Genomic DNA, 25,149 nt, shown 5'->3' with positions numbered 1-25,149 from the left:
CTATTATCCCCAAATTTAAATTTATACTATTTTCAAAAAAATCGAGAAACACAAAAAATCATCATTGTAGATTTTAATCTTTTTAGTTTTTGCATTTCCGATGGCTGGGAGGGCTGAAATCATGTCAAGACTGAGGTGCCAAATTTTTGAGACCACCCACTTCATCAGCTGCCAGTTTTTACAATTTTCAACTTTTTTATTTTTTAACTTCCCGTAGGGCAAGTTATAGTAATCGCAAAAAAATCGAAAATGAAAATTTTTATATATCTTTACGTTTCAGAGGTTTCTGAACATTTTGGCATACCTTAGAAAAAATGGATGTATGTGTGTGTGTGTGTGTGTGTGTGTGTATGTGTGTGTATGTATGTATGTGTGTGTATGTATGTGCGGATACAAATTTTCGTCGACGATTTCGGGAACACGGATCAACCGATTTGAATAATTCAAAAAACATTCGATCCGTATTGATAAGGAGACGTGCTGATTAGTTTTTGGCAAAGGCAGGTCAAGCCGTTCCGAAGATACGGGGCAAAAAGTTCCGAAAACGGTAACTCAGTTTTTAAGAGAACGGAGCGTCCGATTTTAATAATTCAAAAAACATTTTATTTGTATTGACAAGATGAAAAATCGATACAACTTTCATGAAGGTAGGTCCAGCGGTTTCGGAGATATAGAGGAAAAAGTAAAAAAATGAGCCATTTGGCGGTCAAAAATGATCATTAGACATATGCACATCAAATTATCAGACATTTTATAGAGATTTTAACAATAAGTATACATTTTGTTAACATTCCTATCGGTTCCGTACCAATGCTCATGCGTTAGACAGCGACGCGGCGCTTACGCGCTTTATATTTTGTCCCTATGTAGTTAAAGCACTACGATTGCTTTGAAAAAAAAGTTCAGATCTTCCACAATATGTCAAAATAAAGAAAAAAAAATTTTTTTTCAAAAAAAAAAAAAATTTTTTTAAGAAAATTTTTTTTTCAAAAAATTTTTTTTTTTCAAAAAAAACTAATTTTTTGTCCAATTTATAGTTTCTCAAAAATCTTATTTTTTCAAAGTAATTTTTTTTCAAAAATGATAATCGTTTTAAAAAAAAATAATAATTTTTGGTACGGGAAGTTCCAGCAATTTGCCCTAATGGCACGATGCCCTAATTGCCTTAAGACAGAATTCCACTTACAGCTAGTTTATTTTTATTTTGCATTTTAATAGTATTAATAAACAAGTGGTAAAAAATGGATAGTAAAAATATTCATTGCTTTCTTTTACGACACTTTAAAAATGACCTAAAATTTATTGCCTTACACTAGAATGCCCCCTTAATTGTTTTATATCATCTATTGTTAATTTTAATTTAGATGGGGTAAAAAGGAGCAACTGAACTTTTATCCTGACAAAGGTGTAAAAATGAAAAGTTAGCAAATATTAAAGTAGAATATGTTACAAAAAGCAATTTTACAAGAATTAAATCAAATAAATAGTTTTTCTAACTCTGCTGATGGATATTTCTGACAAAATACCGGATCAGGGTTATTTACAGTATTATCTCCGTAAAAAATGCACCAATGAAATTTATATTTTGAATTGGATGAATAATGTAGCTATTGCTTCGTAAAATTCCTTTAAAATGAAAATAATACATTGGACCAGCTTGCTCCCTGGTCGTCCCAATTTACCCCGCCCATAAGGTAAAAAAGACCAGGTTATAAATTTTTGAAAGACAGCAAAAAAGATACATTTACAATGATGAATTAGATGGGAGTTTTACTGAACGTAGTCAGATAGTTGTTTGTTATGTGGTGATTGGTTTGGTTTTTACAATATAATTGCTCAAATTCAAATTCGACTTTTTGTTGAGTTTTACTGAACGTAGTCAGATAGTTGTTTGCTTCGTAAAATTCCTTTAAAATGAAAATAATACATTGGACCAGCTTGCTCCCTGGTCGTCCCAATTTACCCCGCCCATAAGGTAAAAAAGACCAGGTTATAAATTTTTGAAAGACAGCAAAAAAGATACATTTACAATGATGAATTAGATGGGAGTTTTACTGAACGTAGTCAGATAGTTGTTTGTTATGTGGTGATTGGTTTGGTTTTTACAATATAATTGCTCAAATTCAAATTCGACCTTTTGTTGAGTTTTACTGAACGTAGTCAGATAGTTGTTTGTTTGTTATGTGGTATTTGTTGTGATATAATTGGTTTGGTTTTCACAATATAATTGCACAAATTAAAATTCTACCTTTGTCAAATTTCCTTATCGCCCTACACTATTATTTACAATATACTTCCATATGCGATACTTGTTCTGATAAGATTTTTACATTAAATTATTTATCTGAAATATGATATCAAATACAGATTACCATTACCACCATCACCAAAATAAAATGACAAGAATATTGGAAATAGACAAAATAATGTATCTATTTTATGTTAAGAAAATTACCCTCCAACAGCCCTTAATTTTATCTCAATGATTTCTTTATCCACTCTAATAAACGTATTTTCTGACGATGATTTCCGTAACGTAGGTTCGTGATCGGCCAATACGTGACGGTGCACGGTGACGTCATTAGTCACGTGAATATTAGCCACGTCATGGTCGAGGACGGTGGAGAATATAGTTGTGCAGCCGAAAACAGGGCTGGTAAAACATCGCATGCTGCGAGGCTCAATGTTTACGGTAAGAGTAGAAAATAACATAGGAAAACATAATTTCATTTCATTAATATTATATTGTTTTTGATATATTTTAGCTCGGATAAGAACGCTCTCTTATATTATCAACGTAAGATAATAGAGTATAAAGTGAAGAACTCACAATTCTGTGTTCTTTAAATTCTTTTTTACAGTACAGATTACAAAATTGAAAAAAATCTTGCATTGTGACAAAGCTACTAATTTTAAAATCAAATTATTTACAACAAATTACACTATTTCAACAACAAATAATTTAACACGTTCACGGACAGTGGAAGTTTCAGTAAGGTACAAAGATTGACAGTCATTTTTTTTTTAAATTGTTGTAGGTATGGTTGTAGTATCTGTAATTTCAAAAAATACCATATATAAAAGTAGTCAGATTATCATATTTCTAATCGTTATATACCATGAATGCTATCCACGCCAAGAATTATGCTTCTGTTTTACGCAAAGTGCCTAAGCTAATTTAAGACCACGGGAGAAGATGTGGTAATACAAAAATACTTAAAGAATCATGTAGTTATTATTTTGACAGGTATAATTATTACATAAATGTAAGTTTATATATAATTAAATTTAAAATAATTGACTTCATAATTTTAATGCTATAGCATTGAGGTCATTCTGCATCACAATGAAAATGAATGCTATGACATTCACGTCCGCAAACGTGTTAAAAAAAGGGTTAATACACAAACAATGGACGGTTGAAAATAGAACGTTTCATTTATCAGTTGATATTTTTAATAAAATAATTATAAAAATTTAATTGTAATTAAGCTACTTAAAATTATGATAAAAAATCATTTTTACTGTTCACTACAAATGCAGAACAAAAAACGTGCATAACGGTCTTATTTATAAGATAGAGTTGTTTGAGAAATTTTGATAAGTTTAACTATATTTGAAATTTAAACATTTACTTTATATTAGCAACCTCAATTTTTTATTTATTTATTTATCCACGATTAAAATATTTTATTTTGTAAATTACATGAACAAATACTATCAGTTGAGCTTTTAATAATTTTGTCATAGCAATGTATTAATCAAAAGTATTTCATAAAATGTGTTTCCAAAATGCATTAGATAGAGCAAAAGTCATCTAATAGACACCAGAGCTTCTGATGAATCAAAATTCTCGAAATTTACTCTGACTGAGAGTTTTCCATTGTCAGTAACCGCTCTTTGTCAGTCTGAGTTTTGCGAATCATGTTAAATTAAAAAAGTTTTCTCTCCGAACTCGATTTTAAATGCGCGCTTCTCGAAATTTCTTTGTATACCTTTTAATCACTTTCTAAAGGTGTTTATTGGATATCTCGCCCGAAAGGGACCCAAGTATATTATATTACAACACCTTTCGGTATTTTATTAAAATGTAATCACAAACTCGTAATAAAATGCGTTGAGAGTGTTGGTGAAGTAATTTCGATTCTTGGATGTAATTATTAATAATAGAGTTAATAATACTAAAAAATATATTTATATATTCAATTATGGTAAATTGATATTATTGCAGCTTATTCTTCAATTATTTAATATCAAGTTCTTATTTTCTCTCCTCAGGTGCGCCTTACATCCGACTAATTCCCAAAGTGACCGCAGTAGCAGGTGAAGGAATGCAACTAAAATGCCCTGTGGCAGGGTATCCCATAGAGGAAATTCACTGGGAACGGAGTACGAAACATTAAACAAATTGTTTCATAAATATTTTATAAATTTTCAAGTAATTTATTATTTCTTGACGTGTAACTTTTTAAAGGCGGTCGTGAGTTACCCGAAGATATTAGACAACGTGTCCAGCCGGATGGAAGTTTGGTAGTCAGTCCAGTTCAAAAAAATGCAGACTCCGGAGTTTATACATGTTGGGCCAGGAATAAACAAGGACATAGTGCTAGGAGAAGTGGAGAAGTTACTGTTATAGGTAATATCATGATATCTACAATTGTACAAGAAATTGATTTCCAAATACTTGTCTCAGTTATGACAAACTAATTCATGTTAGATTTTTAATATGATTTCAAAAAAAAGTAATTGACAATTACAATTTGACCAAAATTATAGCTGTTTTTCTGCCGAAATATGTTTTCAGTGCCTCCCAAACTTAGCCCGTTCCATAGCGCCGAAGTTTCCCTTAACGTTGGCGAACGCGCCAGCTTAACCTGCACAGTCGTTAAAGGCGACCTCCCTTTGGTCACCACTTGGAGCAAAGACGGAAGACAACTGGATGCATCTCAAAATCAAGTAAATTCCAATGCCGACGGCGGCCAATCTGTAACCCAAGTCGATCAGTTCAACAGCATCTTAGTTATCGACAGTTTGACACCCCAACATAGTGGAAATTATACTTGCACCGTCAGAAATTCGGCAGCTGAGGCTTCTCGATGGCAACGTGTTTTGGTTAATGGTAAATGACTGATGGTGGAGGATGATATGTACAAAGCTCGACTGAACCAAAGAATTCAGATCATAACGCACGTTGGAATCGAAATAATGAATGCATCCAAGTAGTTGACATAAAAAGCATCCATCGACATCTATATATATTTGATGTTTTCTCTGTTTTGTGATTTTATCTAATTTTTATATTTATTATATATATACAATGTTAACATGTTTGGATGAGTGTTAAGGTGATAAAAATAATAGAAAATAAAATTTAAATAAACACACTCGAAATTTCAAGATTATGGAACCGGTCGGCGTTTCAATTTTACAATCAGATAAAAATTTTATAAGATTTTATACTTTTAAATCTTAAATCTATAGTATCCATTATATTCTGTACTATCCATTTTTTAATTAGTGTTACTGAATAATAATATCCTACCAAAACACTAGGAAAGGCTAAGTACGGTTGTGCCAGGGTATGATACTGACAGTCGCCTGAAATATTTAGATTTTCAGTATTTGCACTTAGGCAGATTATCATATTGAATTTGCTATTGAACTTACTTTTCTTCCAGCTAATTGGTAAATAAACAAAATTATTGCTGAACAAAAAAGTGGCACAGCCGTACTATTAGAGTTATGACAAATCACCGTTAATTCATATTAGTTTTGACTATTATTATTTTTGCAGGTTCATAGCTTGGAACCAACAGATTTTTATCCTTTTGTCTTTTTTGTGTACACTTGGTTTTTCTACATCAATAATTTTCAAACATGTTGTCATTTTCCACAATTGCAAATTTGAAGTTTTTACATTCTCCCAGAAGGTTTTGTCAGAATGTTAAATTTTGAAATTTATGAACCGATTCTTCCGCATAACCAATTCTGGCAAGGCTATGTTATGAAGAACTTTCCATACTAAATATTGACAAAGTCATGTAGTTGCTGTGTAGTCAGTCGTTTTTTCCAGGTTGTCAGATAGAACACTTAATCTAGAAGCCGTACAAATGTCAAAAAATGATCTTAGATAACACGTTCTTTCTGACACAGCTTTATAGCATACGAGTGGCGTTGTAGGTTTTGTGTAAAACGCCTGAATGCATAGCAAATACATAATATTTTGACAGTATTCAGTATGATTTAGTAGCATAATGTATGGTAGTTGAAGAATAACATGGCCTTGCATAACATCTGTTGTGCGGCAGAATCGATCGCCTAATTTGCAATGTATACTATCTTATCATTTCACAACTCTTCAGTCCGGTACATTTTCACCCCTTCAACCTTACTTGTTTATACTTGGTTTGTCAATATTTTTAATATATAAAAACTTATTTCTCTTTTTTTTATCTTTTTCCCCGATTGTAAATTTGAAATTTTTTATTCTGCCAGAAGCCATATATCAGATTTTTGTTAAAATGTTAAATGTTGAAATGTATTTTGTAATGTATATATCTTATCACCTTATAACTCAAATTCCAAACAGAACCTAGTGTATTACTCTTTCATCTTTACGTTTTCACTTCTTTCTTGCCTTAGTTTTGATTAATTCTTCCTCAGCTCCAGCAATGATGTAAATATAATCTCCAAAAGCTCCAAATCTATGGTCCAATGTTAAGTGTTCAAGGTGTTTGACGTACGTATTGTCTCTTTTTCTGTCTATAGTTCCTCCCATTATCGAGCCCTTTTCCTTCCAAGAAGGCCTCGCCGAATCGATGCGGACGAGAACCGTCTGCGGTGTCTCCGGCGGCGACCAGCCTCTCACCATAAGGTGGCTGAAGGATGGACAACCTCTATCTTCGGAAAGATTTAAAGCAAATGTCACATCGCTGGATTCGTATTCTTCCCTTCTAAGTATAGCTTCGCTCACAGCTGATCACAGTGGACTTTATACTTGCGTCGCTAGCAATCCGGCCGCTGAAGTGCGACTGTCGGCCAGGTTGCAAGTCAAAGGTATCAAAGGAAGGCGAATCGTCGAATGCAAAACCAAAACTACTGCTTTTTCACGGGTGACTGGTAATTGTTTTGCAGAAGTCTTGGAACAAGTCGATAATTGAAAAAAACTTGCCAACATTTTGCGCATTCGAGTAGTACCCAGAAATGTATATACCAATAGAGTCATGGAAGCAATGTCAGGCAGACAAAGTGAAAATTAATATCGGAAATATTTGCAGTCCTTCTGCAGACCAATTTATATATTATATAACATACTGATAAAATTGTTACAAAAACATGTGTACAGTGGCACTCCGTTATTCGTTTTTTAACCATGCTCGTATATCGAATTGCTCGTATCTCGATGCAATTTTTTCTATATAAATAGATTGAAATACCATTATTTCGTTCCAGTACTGAAGTTTTTGTTAAGTTTTTTGGATATTAATAATAAATTTACTATTCATTAATTCAATTATTCTCTTTACCCGACCATTCATGATATTGCGCAAATGAGTAAGACAAGTTTCGTTGAACAACTTGAATGCTCAAACTGTTGCAGCTTTTTTGGGGTGATTTTAAGGTTTTTATATAAAATTATACCCTTCATCAACTCTCTTTCTGTTCAAACACAACACATATCTATGATATGTTACCTTCGTATATCCTAACCGTCCTCGATCTTTTCAATAATTTCTTGATTTAATTCAAAGGACATGGTCCCTTTCTTTAGAACCATGGTTATAAAAAGTATTATGAGTACTAACAATTACGAATAAATTTTAGATGTTGCTGAATTATTGATATACTTCTAGTTAACTAACTTTTTTGAGAAAAAAAACACTTATATAAAGTCTTGAAATTGGTCACATGCATAGTCTTACAATAAATAAAGAAGATGAGTTGATGAATTTTGCTAGAGAATTAGCAAAACAATCGTGTTAAATTTTTACATTTTAAAATTTGAGTAGGTTTAAAAAAGTATGTTTTATTAACTCTGCATAAAGATACCTTCGAGCTTGATGAAACAGAAATTGGTACTCTTCTAGTTCTTTACCTTCTCCTGATATTGTACATATCATAGATCCTATAGTTGACCTATAAGATCTTTTATTTAAAATTTTTCATCACTGCTTAAATCAATAATTCTTATTGCTATCATATATTTAAATATAGTATTCGATTATTCGACTTGTGCCAAATATGTTCAGAAATATTTACCAGTCTTAGGGAAATAAATTTTATTGTCGAGCTCGAATTTACTTCAATATGATATAAATTAAATAAAATTAAAAAAAATAAAATTATTTTTTTAATATTTATGATAATATGAAAGTTTTATAGTAAATATCTTGTATTTAAATAATATTTTATTTAAAAAGGTTTTCAATAATAATTTAAAATTAATTGTTGATTTAAATAAAAAATATACTTTATTATTTTATAAAAATTCATGAAGTAATTTCGTGCATCGCGCAAAATAACAATTGACCAGAACAGGATTAATAGGGCTAGGATTATCTAACACCTAATCAATTTTCTTCTAGGAACCAATAAATCAAAAAATCTCCAGTTTAGGATATATAATTTTTATTTTGTAGGTTTCGTTTTATAAATCCATCCACATTATTATTTCTTATAATTAATAAAATTGTATATTTATTTTAAAAAGACTTTGTTATTATACACAGAACAAATACACCAGTTTTTTGTACTTTTTCTTTGCAAATTTATTGTGTTGTAAAAAAATTGTCACAAAAATACTTTAGGACCGCCTCTATGCCTTCTAGTAATCGATGTATGCACATAAGATCAAATTTTAATTAATTAATCAAAAGTAAGATTTACCAATAAATGTAGTGAAAATCTTATGGATACATCTTTAAGTAAGCTCGTTTCATAAAAATTATGTAATTGTATATGAAAAGAGCAATTAGGCTTAAAAATCAAATAAAACCCTCTCCCAAATTTTCCTAAACAGGCTTTCGCACGCCGTTGGAATGTTTGATGATTCAAAAAATATATTTAATTCGCCTTATCACTGTTTTTACTTTAATTGTCTCAAAGTTGACCTGCAAGGAAATAAGGTTTTAATAGAATAATAACTTTTTTATACTTATGACCCTTAATTCCATGTAGGACAATTGTTTTATCCCTGGCAAAACCTGAACACGGAAGAAAAAGTGAAAACTTTAATAAATATTATAATTATTACTATTTAGTCTGTCAATTACCTGAAACACATCTTGTCATGTGAATAAAGGTAAAAATTTGCACCAAACTCTATTTTTTTTTGAAGAAATCAATTCTATTTTTATATATTTTCCTTGTATCTATTTTTATCTGATCTGGATTATAAATACATGTATTTTTAATAATTCTTCATGTATGAAATGTTTTTTCTTTTCTTCTTGTGCATGATGACTTGTTTTAGCACGCTTCTTCATGTTTTTTTTATAATTGTGAATCATAGAATAAAAATGAATTTTGAGAATTGGCAATATGATTAGATTTTTTTTAAATAATTTTACTAAACAAAATTAGTTGAAATTTTAAATATTTTTTAAAATTAATTTTTATACTTATTAAATTTTCTATCTTAGATTTTGAATATAAATTATTTTTGTGCATGCATAATTTTTCTTCCAAATTATTAGCTGTAGCTTTTTTTGAAAAGAATATCGGTGTTGTGTCATGTCTTGCAACTTTCCTAATTGCAATTTTTATTATCACTTTATTCTTTTAATTTTGATATTTTTGTTGTTTTAATTTATTTAATATTTGCTTTTGTTTTGTTTTTTAAGTAAGAACACTTAAAATAGCACATAAACCAGCTTTTTTTCACAGATAACATGCGGCTGCTAACAAATTTAGACATTGATCATCCTTCGTCCTTTTTGGTTGAAAACAAAAAGTTTGAGTTTTTAGAGCTTTTTGTTAAATTTATCATTTTGTTTTTGTTCTTAGAATTTTTATTTAGTTTTTTTTAATAGTAATGTTATTTGTCTAACGAGAGGTTATAGCATATTTAGAGCGACATGATTATAAAGATACTAATGTTAAAAGAATAAAATTTATCTGCCAAAAAAAACTAAAGTTTGGGAAGAAATGTACGAATCTTTAAATTAAATATTATTTAAATTGCTTTTTTGAAGCTAATTCTTCGGTAAAATAAACAATAACATAGCGTTGGCATAACAACTTACACAACATCTTATCCTGCTGCTAAAAACTGTTCTGAAAATGCTGTGTATTTGCTATTAAATTTTATTGGATTTAATTTTTAGTCATTATTATAGATATAATAAACATTTTTCTCGATCATCCTGTTTTTATGCAATATATTCCAAATTCTGAAATGCTGTAATTTTATATTTATCAAATTATTGAACTAGAAAATAAAATTAAATTCAGGAAAAAAAACATCCAAGAACTTTTTTCATCTTGATAACTGTATTTGAAAGAATTACTCAATAAATAACATCTTACATTGAAATAAATTAAATTATATAATTTTATCAAAATTAAAAAAATTAAAATCAATGTGCTATAACTTCTACAACAAAGTGATGTTTCTCATTGTCCAAATATTTTTTGTAGTTAGACCCATGTTACGCCTCTATCTGTGTTTGTCATATCCAAAACACTGATTTAATTTTAATTTTACATTTATACATAATTATTCACACACAACAACAAATAATCAAAAATATTTACTCATATTTATATTAAATAATGAGACATAGCCGCGTCGATTTTACACCCATATATTTCTTTCAATAATTTTTTTAAATTTATTTTTCGATTTTTACTGTTTACTATTTTTTCTACTATGAAACCCTGTAAATATAGAGATAAGGCTGTACATATTAATTAAGAATTTTGTAAATAGTAAATTGTAAATAATATTAGTGTATAAATGAATTTTGTAGCAGTGGCAGAGGGCTTGAGGGGAATATATATTGTAACAGAAAAAATATTTTAAATTTTAAACATTTGTGCTTATATAAATTTCTATAACGTTGAAAATGCGACAAATCTAAAATGGTTTGTTTATTACAAAATATAAATATTTCAAGAATTTTACCCATTTTTGCTCAAAGTAAAATAATAAATAATACTGAAGGAAGGACATCAACATCATTTTAAGCTAGTATTTTCTAATAGATAATTTGATATAATTGTGAATGTTCAAGAATCAAGATATTTAATTATACATTTAGATATTACACAGGTCGACTCAAAAAAATTAAATATTAGTTGATCAATAATGGTCTATTAACTATTTTAATAAATTGGAAAAAAATCCATTGGAACAAACGATATTTATATTTGTATTTCTAAGTTTAATAGCCTTCTGCCTATGCTAAATTTTTAAGAAACTATTTAATGTTGACATTATTTTTATTAATCAAATAATTAGTTCCACCAAGATGGGTTGTTGAACCAGCTGATATAAGTGTTGAAAGAAATCGTCATGTTTCTTTTACATTGTCAAGCTCAAGGTGTTCCTGTACCAACTGTTGTATGGAAAAAAGCTATTGGTAATGATAAATAAATAGTTAAAATATTTATTTACGATAAATTCTGTATACATCCTTCATTGTCAATGGTTGCAATCTATTTTGAACATGTTGATCCTTTTTGTATAAATAAAATTAACTTAGGAATTTATTATCCATTTATATTAAGTGCAGATATCAATTCACCAATTTTAATGTATATTATTCTAAATTAGGTGGTAAATCTGGAGATTACGAAGAAGTACGAGAAAGACCGTACACAAAACTTTTACCAAATGGCACATTGCTTTTACAACATGTCAAAGAAGATCGAGAAGGCTACTACCTCTGCCAAGCCAATAATGGTATTGGTACTGGTATAGGAAAAGTAATACAATTAAAAGTCAATTGTAAGTTTATTCTTCTTCCAATCATCTAAATTTCATATTTGAATTTTATTAAAATATTGCAATTTTAGCATCTCCATATTTTTCTGCGCCTTCTCGTCTGGTAACTGTCAAAAAAGGTGACAAGGCTGTATTGTTCTGTGATGTTAGTGGTGACAAACCTATAAATGTTATTTGGCTTCGTGGCGGAAAACAAGAGATGAATCCATCTACAAATTATAGGTAACTCAACTTTTCAAATTAAAATATAAAGATTTTTGTACAGATTTATTAGTTATATCTTATTTTATCAGGGTTGCTGTCAAACAAGATGCGACACCTGATGGAGTCCGTGCTGAAATTATGATTTCAGCAACCGAAGCTAAAGATAGTGGTGCCTATTTTTGTCAAGCTTCTAATCAATATGGAAGGGACCAGCAAATGGTGCAGCTCTTGATTCAGGAGCCACCAAAAGCACCAGAAGCTTTGGAGGCCGCCATGGTGTCTTCTAGATCTGTTAATATTAAATGGATCAGACGCTCCAGTGGTACTGCTGATTCTTCGGATGTTGCAAAGTATATTGTACAATATAGAGAAGGCGATCGTAAGTAGTATTTGATAAATTTAATAAAATAAATTTTTATGTCACCAAGTTGCATCTCCACGATATTTTTTTTACAGGTTCTTGGCAGCAAGTAGAATTAACAGGAATGCACCAACCTGGTGTAACATCTCCACAACCACCAACAAGTGCTTTAATTGAAGATTTGAAACCAGCAACTAGATATTCATTTCGGGTAATTGCCGAAGGACCAGCAGGTAAAAATTAAGAAATCATTAAAAAACATAATAAAACATGGTTTAATTACTCTTTGTTGTTGTCTTGAATTTTAGGAAGAAGTGCACCAAGTACCGAATTGTCAGTTCGTACTGAACCACAAAGACCAGCTGGTCCACCTCTTCAATTATCTGCCAGGCCTGTTTCTTCCACAGAAGTTTTAGTTACTTGGTCTCCACCTTTGGCAGAATTGCGACATGGAGAAATTCAGGGATACAACGTTGGTGAGAATATTTATATTATTAATAAGTCCATTTTTATTAGTAAAAATAAAACTAATAATTGGTAATACATAATTTAGGTTATAGATCAAACAGTGCAATTTCAGCGCACTACAATTTTAGTTCTGTATCTGGTGATGGTGAAGATGGTTCAGGAGAGTTATTACTAGGAGGTCTAGCTAAATTTTCTAGATATTCTGTTGTAGTTCAAGCATTTAACCAAATTGGACCAGGACCTCTTTCAGAACCAGCCTCTGTCCAAACAATGGAAGATGGTAAATACACCAACTGTTTATAAATAGATGTAATTTTAATAGATAAATTAACTATAAAATTTTGATTGAAATAATTTCAAATATTTTTTTATCATTTTAGTTCCATCAATGCCACCTGAAGATGTAAGATGTGCAGCTCTGACTTCTCAATCTTTGCAAGTGTCTTGGCAACCACCACCTCCTGAATATTGCAATGGTCTTTTGCAAGGGTATAAATTATTTTATGAACCAGTTGTTGAAGATCACATTCCTGGACGTAAGTAATATCTTCTTAATAGATATATTAATGTATTGGAAATGAATCATCGTTGATCATGCAAAATGAAATGTGCTCTTTTCTAGTGATGTAGTAAATGTGTGTTATATAAATTTATTTACATTAATCATCATCATTATTAAATCTTCAATAATAAAAAGATAGAAAAAGTCATAAATTAAAATATTACCTTGAATATTGTGAATTTTTACTCTTAGCAACATATTTCTTTTTGGTGCAAAAACTGTTTGAAACCAGAATGGTAAACTATTGATTTTTCTTGAATAATAGTATTTATTTATCATCAATAATAGACTGTGAATATGAAGACAAATTAAATATATTTAAAAATATTCCAAAGACTAAAAATAAATCCAGGGTTCTGTGTTAAACGTTCAACTTCGAAGACGACATCATTGCATGTTGCCCAGGAGCATATTTTTAACCAAATCTCTCTATAAATCTTTAATTATGTTTACATTTTTTTAAAACAGTCATTGTATTAAATTCCTTTACTTTATTTACACCTTGTTTAATTTCATTCGTATGAAATTATAACATTAGATTTATAGTTTATAAATGGAAAATTTGAAACAGTAGCAATACTTTTCATTGACGAAATTATTTAAATTCAATCAATCGCAATGTGTTTATTTTTATGAAATATTTCGATAATTTAATTTATAACAGCTTATGTTGCAATATTGCGAAAAGTATACTAAACGATTATTTTTAAATCGCATTCTTAAATTTGATTAGAAAATTTCAAACTGTCGATGAATTGGTAGGTTAATAAAAATATTTACAGTAAAATAATTGTATGCTTGAATATTAACTTAGAATTTATTACATGAATTATTTTGATAATATAACAATTAATAATTTTTACATAACAGTAAATGAATAAATATTATAATAATTCAAATAAAAATTATTTGGCTTGTCTATAAATATTTAAGAATACAACAATTAAAATGAGAATTGTACACTAAATAATTTTAAATTTTGAAAATATTAGTTGAGAATGATACTTATCAAATTTAGGTGTAAATCTACCGAGCCGTTTTCTTGTAATTAACTGTTGAAAAAAAAATTAAACCGATTTTTATGGAACTTTTTAGGCTATATATATCATGGTCTTATAGAACTTACTGAAATATTGCGGCCTTACGGCCCAAGTAGTTTAATTTAAATATTAATCAAAGTTTGAGAAAATGAGTAGTTTTTTGGCGTTTGTTAAAATTGGCATTAGACGATTTACTTGGTATAACGATAGAGTACTTGGTCTTAATGAGCATACTAAAACATTATAGGTCTACAGAAATTTAAATTACGGACAATTAAATTCCAAAATTATTGATTTTTGAACATTTGCTTTTAAAAAATACTCCGAATTAACGTGATCTTGAACGAATGAATTTAGATCTATTTTTTTGTGAAACAAAATTTTATCTGGGCTCAACTCAGCACAAGTGAAAGACAATATACTTGATATTGGAAATACAAGTTTTTTTACTAAATAATATTTATTTCATTATCTTTAGTTAATGACGATATGGAAACTAGAAAAACTACAGCTTTAACAACTGTTTTAACTGGACTACGTAGATACACCAACTACAGTATGCAAGTTTTAGCTTTTACCAGAATTGGCGACGGAGTACTGACACAAACTTCTCATTGTCGAACTGAAGAAGATGGTATTAAAATATATAAAATAGTTTTAACATATATTTTTTATTCGTGGTACCTATTAAAATTATTTTTTCGTTCTAGTACCTGAAGCACCAGCTGATATCAAAGTAGTAGTCAGTTCACCTCAGTCGTTGTTTGTTTCCTGGTTGCCTCCAGTAGAGCCTAATGGAATAATCACCAAATATATTTTATATATAAGGTAAATGTATTTTTGATACAATTTTAAATTTACTAGCTACATATTTTATCGCGTAAGATAAGGAATGTAACAGTATATACTGTATACATACTCAATCGGAATTTATAAACAGGAAAGTTATCCAAATCAGATGCCAAGGAATCGCTACTGATACATTCTTTAAAATGTTATGCAAAAATTACTGTAAAATTATATTTAGGCATTTAGCAGTTTATGTTATTCGTAATTTTATTGCAATTTTTTTTCAAACACACTGTTTTCGAGAATTTCCAGGAAAACTTTTTAACTTCCCATATGGTAAGTTATGATAATGGGCCAAAAATCAAAAATGAAATTTTTTGCATATCTTTACGTTTCAGAGGTTTCTGAGCATGTGTCATACCCCGGAGAAAATGGTGTATGTGTTTAGTGTGTCCGCAATTTTTGGTCCAGGTTTTTGGGAGCACGGATCAAACGATTTGAATGATTCAAAAAACATTCGATTCATATTGATAGGTAGATGTGCTGATTAGTTTTTAAGGAGATACGGAGCGAAAAGTGCAGAATATAGAAATTGAGTTTCTGAGAGAACGGAGTATCCGATTTGAATCATCCAAAAACATTCATTTTGTATTGATTAGGAGAATTGGTGATTAGTTTTTTGGCAAAAGCAGGTCCAGCCGTTTTGGTGATACCGAGCTAAATGTGCAAAAATTGGCAGTTTTTGAGAGAACTAAGCATCCGATTTGAATGATTCAAAAAACTTTCTCCTTGAGTTGACAAAACAATCACATTTGGATTTTTTCTTATTTCAAATTTTTTTTCATGTATATTGAAAACAATTCAGATTTTAATCTTGATTCTGGCTAAAGTTCTAAAGCCCACATATATACTTTAAATAAATAATTTTACATTTGTAATTCAGTTTATATAAATCTTATAAATATTAAACACTGTTACAGCATTTATAATAATCTAAAACATTTAATATTCTTCAAATATTTCGTTACGGTACGGGAAGTTCCAGCAATTTGCCTTAAGGCACGATGCCATGCACTACTAGTTATAAAATTACTTTTTAAGGTTATATAGCGTTTATGGCAATTCTTTGTCAATTATATCATTTTGATTATGATATTTCTTAACACTGTATGTTATGCTCTGTGTTTGTAATTTTTTATAAAAAATTTAAAAGCAAAAGAATGTTTTTTGTATTAGAATCTAGAATTCCTCAAACAAGACAGTGCCTAATAATTATAATTAAAATATTAATTTTGTATAAATTTTTATATAATTTTTTATTGTACAGGGCCGTGGAAGGACGAGAAGAACTTAACCATAATAAACGGAATCTAGCTTCTTCACAAACAACTTTTGAAGCCAAGGATTTACAGCAACATGCTGAATACCAATTTTGGGTCACAGCTTCAACAAGAGTCGGAGAGGGCAAAAGTTCCCGTGTTGTCTCTCAAATTTCTTCCAATAGAGGTAAACGATTGTAATTATACCTGGTGAACTAAAACTGCCATGTATCTTTTTTCCTCGGTTCAGTTTATTTTTAAAACTCGACAGTCATCATCGCAAACCATTGCCCGGCAAATATATGCACCTATGTATGTGACAGGTATATCTAAATATACCAATTTATTTTTTACATCACGCACACCCATGGTCTAGAAATTTGGCTAACGCCCATTACGGATTTTTATTAACCATAGAATCATTGGATAGTGAATAGTTGCCAATATCAATGAATAGATTACAATTGTACATACCGGCGGATGTTTTTACAAGGCTGTTTCATTATTTCTTCCGCCGTTGCGTGGAACTGGTTTTGTACAGTAGCAATTTTCAATGAAAACATGGATATAAACATAAACGCATTTTATGAGACAGGAAGTTTTTTGTATAATTTGTCAAGTCTATGTTTAAAATTATTAGTTTAATTTTGAAATCGATTGGCGGTCGGAAATATATGAAAGATAAATGCATGTGCAATGCATGATTAGTTTTTGCAACGATAAAGATTTAAAATATTTATGCATAGGTATGAAACGACAAGTTTGATATTGAAAACTGTATGCATATATTAACTACATTCCAATATCAATTTTTAGTAGTATATTCTTTTGTCCACAATGTAGATTGCCGAAAGACAGATTCTAAATTTTGAAATTAACTTCTTTAAAATGTCTAATACTTTGACATATAAACTGCCAGTTTATTATTCTTTTGTCATAGCTTCTGAATTAAGCAATATATTTGATATAGATACTTGAGAATTTATCTTCACCCATTTTTCAGTATCATTTTTCATCACTTCACAGTCTCTGTTTTTCCCCAGTGCCAGCTCGTATAACATCCTTTGGTGGGCCCATAGTTCGGCCCTGGCGCGGTTCTGTAACCTTGCAATGTAAGGCCGTTGGTGATCCAAGACGAGAATGGCTTCGGGGTGAAGTTCCACTCAGAGCAGGATCTCAACATAATGCACAACTTTTGGATACTGGAGAACTGCAACTAAATGCCTTGCAGAGGAGTGATAGTGCAAATTATACCTGCCAAGTAAAAATCAGAACTTCAGTTAAAATATTTTTTTAGTTTTTGGTAATTTTGATAAAAATTTCCAATAAAATTTCCAGGTCGACAATGGAGTTGGTACAGATCGTCTAACTTATCACCTCATCGTTCAAATACCTCCAGGACCACCAGTTTTATACGTAACATCTGCCACATCTAGTTCAATTCTTCTTCACTGGAAATCTGGAGATACTGGAGCAGCACCCCTGAGTGGATATACATTGCACTACAGACGTGCACATGGAAGTTTGGAAGAAATGGTCATGTCCAGACATGCTTCTAGTCACGAATTAAAGGTAAATATATAAATAATAAGTTTGCAAAAGCAAAGTAATAAATATATTTTTAATTTTTTATCAGGGACTTCAATGTGGCAGTACATATCATCTCTACTTAACAGCAAAAAATAAAATTGGCAGTTCGTCTGCTTCTCCTACATTACTGGTGAGGACTCAGGGACAGGCTCCAGGAACTCCTGCGTCTGGAGCTTTGCTTGCGCCAAATTCTACCTCAGTAGTTCTAAGATTACATGTTTGGCCTGATAATGGTTGTCCATTATTATATTTTGTGCTTCAATATCGAGCCGCAAATGATGCCGAATGGACTTTAGGTAACTACCAAATAACTAAGACTTACAGTTGCATGATAACTTGCGTGATTTTGTACATTTTAGTTTCAAATGCACTGAAACCACAAAGGAGATTTACTATATCAGGATTGCAGCCTGCATCTCTGTATAGATTAAGGATGGAAGCTCATAATATTGCTGGTCAATCACAAGCTGATTTCAGTTTCGTAACCTTGACCAAGGATGGAGGTAAACTATCTTGAATCCTAATGATTCACACTCATTGCTTTAAAAAATTTCATATATTTACTGTTTTTCGTATTATTTAAGAACCACCACCCCCAGAACTAGTTAAATTAGGTGGGTCTTCTGCTTCAATGGGTTATGCCGATTTCAGAGTCATCATACCGACAGCTGTTTCTGTAGTTGCTGTTTTTTTAGCTGCAGCAATGGCTTTCATATGCTGGAAAACTCGTAAGTAATAATTCAAAGTCCAAGAATCATTTGAGTAAAAGAAAGAAATAAAATGGTATTGCTTTTACAGGACAGGTTGATAGAGCTCGTAAAGAATCTTTAGAAAACCAGCAAAATGCCGAAGCGCAACGCGAACGATATTATGCGACAATTCACAAAGTTGCCTTGCAAGCTGGACAGGATAAAATACCAGGTGATAATTTGAATCATAAATTTCTTAGACTTATTTTTAAACTAAATGATTGAACATATTTTATGTTATTAAATTTTTAGAAACCTCGGATGACATCTCGCCCTATGCAACGTTCCAGTTGTCCGAAGCCAGCACCCTCGCTGCAGGTGGCCAATTGGCGTCGGCTGCTCCTGGGGGTAATAATTAGTTACAGCAATAGTTGTTAAGATACATAAAATACCCTTCCTGCTTTGAGTTAATATTTTTTACTTTTTCAAATTATAAACTACAGATGAGACTATAAAAATTAAACTGAATCAATACTTTTTTCTGAATAAAATGGAACTGGTGCATTTAAAAGCTGTTTGGGAAAAAGCTGACTGATTCTCAATGCAGAAGGTATTTTAAAATAAATACTATATATTTTACAGGTAATACACTGTTACATTCATTTATGTACCACGAAAGAGCTGGTACGGAAGGCTGTGCTAGTACTCCGCCACCTCAAAGGGAACCTCGGACGCCTTCAAGTTACGGAGCCGCCTCACCTTACAGAAAGGTAAAACAATCAAAAAATTTATCATTTTTTATAATATTATATATTAAAAATTATAAAAATAGTTTTTCAAGTACGATAATACTAAAGAAACGAATCTTGGTCGCCCAGCAAATGATCCTATTACTTCCGCATTGGGGCCGTTCAAGTATTACGTAAGCACTAAGGGGACGGGGATTTTTTCCTGATCTGTTATCTTTACCTATTTTTTTACCTTTACTTGGTCCTTTACCTTTACCTGGTTCTTCATCTTTACATAGTCCTTCACCTTTACTTGATCCTTTACTTTTTCTTTGTTCTTTACGTCTACCTGTTTTTTTTATTTTTACTTGATCCTTTACCTTTACCTGTTTCTTTATATTCACCTGATCTTTTACCTGGTCCTTTACATTTACCTGATTTTTTACCTATTGTCACGTTTACCTGGTCCTTTACCTTTACCTGGTTCTTTACCTTTACCATGTCCCTGACCTCTTGGTCTTCATCTTTACCTAGTCCTTCACATACTTGTTCTTTACTTTTTCTTGGTTCTTTACCTCTACCTGTTTTTTTTATTTTTACCTGATCCTTTACCTTTATCTGTTTCTTTACATTTACCTGATCTTTCACCTGTTGTCACGTTTACTTGGTCCTTTACCTTTACCTTGTTCTTTACTTTAACCTTCTCCTTTACCTGGTCTTTTACCTTGACCTGGACCTTTACTTGGGTTTTACTTTACCTGGTCTTTTGCATATACCTGATCTTTTATCTTTACCTGGTTCTTTACATTTACCTTTACCTTTACTTTAAAACGAGGACGAAAAAATTTTCACTTTTCTTAATTACGAAGAAACGCCTTGGTTGGTCACTTTTCAAAACTAATCAACATAATTCTTTATCGAGTACATTCAGTTGCTTTTTAATGTTTTAAAATCGGTTCTGTGGTTTTTAAAAAAAAGTCGACAAAATTTCGAAAAATCGGCTCACACACTCACACCTACTTCTTCCAAACGTGGTCTCAATTGATTCAGAATGTCTTAAAACTTCGAGGAAACATAAAATTAGCATATCGGATTTTTCTTCGAGAAGTTAATAAAACAAAAATTACCAACTATTATTTGATATTTGACAACATAACTATAAATTTGACATCACGTTTTGAAACAAAGGCCTAGACATCAATGTGAGCAGGCAATTAATATTCTAATAGAATATGATTGCTTCATGAATAACACAAATACTTTGGTATTTAGTTATTAGTGCCCAGCTTATTTTAAGACGCAGTAATAATTGAATGATTGTTCAAATACAAGATTCAAAATCTTTATTTGTTTATTTTAAATTTAAAATAACACTCGTACTTAATAATATGATATTTTTATATTTGCATAATATATACATAAATCTTACGAACTCAAACTGTCGAGCATGATTTTAAAAAAATAGGTATAGGCGTAGCTGAAATAAATTCTTGAAATTTGAATTCAATACTCTTCATTGTAAAAATAATAATGACATTATATATAACGCATATTTTTTCAAATATTTTATTTTGCGGTCTGTAACCGAAATAATTAGGCCAATTTATTTACTCATCCAAAACCATTGGGAGAATTTACACAACACATATGTACATATGTTTTATTTTGTGTGTGTAAGTCATTACATCAATTACACGGAAGTATATTGATCATATAGAATTGTACACTGTTATTTAAACAGATGACTTTATGTTATTCTCTGTCGGACCAGTTTACAATGAGGCAGACAGATTATACAAATAATAAAAGATCTAGTGTAATTCCTGTAAAGAATAATGAAATTTTGATAAATTGGTAATGAAATTAATAAACAATTCCATATCTCTGCAGAAAAATGAAAATTTTTATAAATTTACGTTTCAAAGGTTTCTGAACATTTTGACATACCTTAGAAAAAATGAATGTATGTGTATGTGTGTGTGTGTACGGATACAATTTTTTGTCGACGATTTCGGGAACACGGATCCACCAATATAAATAATTTAAACAACATTCGATTCGTATTGATAAGGAGACGTGCTGATTAGTTTTTGTCAAAGGCAGGTCTAGCCTTTTCAAAGATACGGGGCAAAAAAAGTGCGAAAAACGGTAACACAGTTTTTAAGAGAACGGAGCGTCCGATTTTAATAATTCAAAAAACATTTTATTTGTATTGGCAAGATGAAGAAATGATTAAATTTTTGGGAAGGCAGGTCGAGCAATTATGGACTCTCAATAAAAATAGGTTAAATGCATCCCACTAGTTTTTTTTTAAGGTATTTTTCAATATATAATAGTTACAACATAATGATAGATTGGTACAAAAATCTACTCTTGAATATTATACTTCATCATTACATATTTTAGATCAGTACATTTATATGTAAAAAATATAAAATACAGTGTCTTGGGTACTGTTATTCTAAATCATTTACAGTTTTAAACTAAACGAGTTAAATGTTTAACTGAAATCGATATTATAGAATAAACATGAAATTTATTAGTATTTTACATCTGTACTATCTACATTTCGAATTTTTAAAATTAGTCACTTCTATTATTATCGTCACGAGAATTAGCCATTTATTCACTTATTTAAAATGGCTATCTGATTTCATATAGAAGAGTTTGGTAATTCAAGGAAATTTTCTCACTTGAGATACATTCCCAAAGCCACAAGAAATCAGCTCATAATCTTATAAATTTATGTAATATTCGAGAAATCAACACAAGAATTAGTCATTTATCTCCTTATTTAAAATGGCCATCTGATTTTGTGTACAAGAGCTAAGAAATTCAATGAAATTTTCTCACTTGTCGTGACTTTCTCAAAGACAGAGGAAATTAACTCACAATCTTATAATTTTATGTAATATTCTTAATTACTGATTATAAAAAATATATTTGATAGAGTAAATTTTCGACTAGATTTCCTACTATTATAAAACACGTGTATGTGTATTGTCCCAGAACTTCACAGATCGTATGAAGAATTATTAACATTCTATCAATGTGCTCGCCTTATATAATGTGGATAATAAATATTAATCAAGCTTACTATATAAAATAAACATGGAAGATTGAAATATTATTTAAATATTTTAAGATAGAATCTATTCAATTTTTCATGTTATATGAATAATGTGTAGGTAATACTCAGTCAACATTAAATCAAAATTAAATATTTAACTTTTTCAAAAAAAAAAAAAACAATTACATATGTCAACAAGTTTATTTTCGTTATTAAATATTTTTACAACCAGTTTAGGACATTTTAAAAAATTGATAATAAATATTTTTCGAAATTATGTTGAAAAAACCAAACCAATTATGGTTGTCAATTTGATAGATAAATTATGATAATTATTTTTCTAAGCAAAGGTATATTATTCTAATTAATAAATTTATGATTTAAATTGTCTCATCAAGAATAAATATAGATTTAAAATAATTTAAGATTTTGTTCTTAACCTTCTATAGCAATTTTCCATCAGTAAATTCAAAATTTAACAACATTTATTCATATCAAACGACATAAATCTTTCGGGCTTATCCATAATTGTTACATAACTTGATTTGCAGATTGATCTTGCTAGTTAATTATGATATAGTAATTTGTATGCAAATTTTATTTATTTTATTTTACTATATAATTTATAAATGCCTTCAGTGCAAAAAATCACTAGTTACCAGTATTACTTCTACTTCAAATAAAATTGGCATTTAGTTAGAAAAAAAGCTGGAAATAAAATACATTTATTAGGGTACAGGTAATTACATGTAATTACAAGAAAATACATTATCAAGGTAATTAGTAAGAGTAGGAGTAAAAATAAATTTGTATATTGAAAATTGCTATATAGTTTTCTTATATAAATTGTATATGGAAAGTTAAGATGTAAAAGATTGTGAGCTAATTGATCGGATCAGCAAATATTTATTTAGTATTTTGGCCTCGCTTTACAATATTTCTATATTGGCTCTATTTCTATTTCAGTAGGTATATTATATACATACATTACATTTTTTTTAATAAATACAAGAATTTATGAGTATTAAAATCATGTAATTACATTGATAGGTTTTATAACTTCTTTTGCCACAAATTATCTCTATGTTTCGAACATATGTTGGATTTCCAAATACAGATGATAATTCAATTATTTCTATAGTAATCTATATCCTATGTCAATTTTGTGACAATTGCTATAATCTCGCTACTTGACAAGATTGATGTCTCGAATTTAAAAATATCCATTGGCACGACCTGGTTTACTTCATTTTGCAAAAATAATGTTTGGCTAAAAGATTTAAGAAATTTAAGCATGTCGTCTGAGGATTTATATATAGTTTTCGACGTGTTTTAGTTTTACAATGAAATTTTCTTTAACATACATCATTAGTCCTTGATTTGCTCTATTGTTTATGCTAATTCTAGATAAGCAGCAATTATTCGTGGTCAAGCCTTGACGAGTAAAAACCACAGCTATGAAAAGTTGCTATTTTTACCAAGAATAATTTAAATTTTTAATAAATGTCGACTAGTTATTTTATGTAGTTTTGTCGTTTGAGTGCACTCTTTTAATTATAGTTGTCGAGTAAATGATTTACTTGTTTTTGCACGCGTAAAGATAAAAATAAGGTTTTTACACTCATAAAAATAATTATTCTACCTTTGGGTTTTTAAATGAAATTTTAAATATTTTTAATTGCATGTGAACTGCAATCTTTCTACTATTATATGAAGACATTTTTCACTGATTGTTATGTTGTATTTATTTTAACAGATGTCTTTCAGAAGACAACCCAGTAGTCTTTCCCAGTTGTGATATCTGATTAGAATTTTTACTTAATTATTATTTGCAATGTCCGGAAAAAAAACTATCATCAGTTGCAAATACATTTTGGATCTATATTTCGACGTAGATATGAAAATAACTACCGCTTGATATCAAGAAACGCGGGTTTTGAACCTACAACCTTGTGGTTGCAAGACTTCTGCCACGTGCTGCCCATTTTAACTAATATAGAAATTATTCTAAGAATATATTTAGTGTCTTTCAATCATTTGATTGTCTTTTACATAATATCCATCCACCTGAGATTCGACAATGTGAATTCAGATTCACTTACATCATTATATTCATGCAATGATCAAAGTTCAATTTTATTGATGAATTTAGTTACGCTCACGTCATAACCCAAAGTATTAATTCTAATCTTCAAAACCATTTAAAAAAATTGTTTTTTCTTGTCATCAGTTTTATGGCAATCATTGTTTCAAATAAGTACATGCCGAAATGTAAATTTGATCTTGGGTTGTTGATGAAAAGTGTGATCATTCAATGTCAATGTCATAACTAAAAAAATATAAATAATCAAGTATTAGTCATTGTTAAGATCGAACTCTTAA

The 25,149-nt window shown here is 29.9% G+C and overlaps 1 protein-coding gene across 1 annotated transcript in view; it reads left to right on the top strand.

Moving 5' to 3' along the window:
- Positions 1 to 24,565, top strand: part of LOC113380371 (Down syndrome cell adhesion molecule-like protein Dscam2) — a 60,720-nt gene extending 36,155 nt beyond the window's left edge. The window contains 26 exon segments of the mRNA XM_026619653.1: positions 2,541 to 2,692; positions 4,279 to 4,389; positions 4,475 to 4,636; positions 4,805 to 5,119; positions 6,769 to 7,119; positions 11,462 to 11,520; positions 11,522 to 11,582; positions 11,777 to 11,950; positions 12,019 to 12,169; positions 12,241 to 12,530; positions 12,608 to 12,745; positions 12,821 to 12,988; positions 13,066 to 13,260; positions 13,361 to 13,516; positions 15,061 to 15,216; positions 15,293 to 15,410; positions 16,699 to 16,877; positions 17,734 to 17,951; positions 18,029 to 18,262; positions 18,327 to 18,576; positions 18,640 to 18,783; positions 18,865 to 19,008; positions 19,079 to 19,201; positions 19,282 to 19,377; positions 19,612 to 19,739; positions 24,524 to 24,565. Coding sequence (XP_026475438.1) covers positions 2,541 to 2,692; positions 4,279 to 4,389; positions 4,475 to 4,636; positions 4,805 to 5,119; positions 6,769 to 7,119; positions 11,462 to 11,520; positions 11,522 to 11,582; positions 11,777 to 11,950; positions 12,019 to 12,169; positions 12,241 to 12,530; positions 12,608 to 12,745; positions 12,821 to 12,988; positions 13,066 to 13,260; positions 13,361 to 13,516; positions 15,061 to 15,216; positions 15,293 to 15,410; positions 16,699 to 16,877; positions 17,734 to 17,951; positions 18,029 to 18,262; positions 18,327 to 18,576; positions 18,640 to 18,783; positions 18,865 to 19,008; positions 19,079 to 19,201; positions 19,282 to 19,377; positions 19,612 to 19,739; positions 24,524 to 24,565 — 4,315 coding nt within the window.
- The last annotated feature ends 584 nt before the right edge of the window (positions 24,566 to 25,149 follow it).

The sequence above is a fragment of the Ctenocephalides felis genome, unplaced genomic scaffold, assembly GCF_003426905.1.
Source record: "Ctenocephalides felis isolate EL2017-DRISC unplaced genomic scaffold, ASM342690v1 CF-g0.4_SCAFFOLD_00845, whole genome shotgun sequence".
NCBI lineage: Eukaryota > Metazoa > Arthropoda > Insecta > Siphonaptera > Pulicidae > Ctenocephalides > Ctenocephalides felis.
Note: the sequence above shows the minus strand (reverse complement) of the source record. Positions and strands in the feature narration are given on the sequence as shown.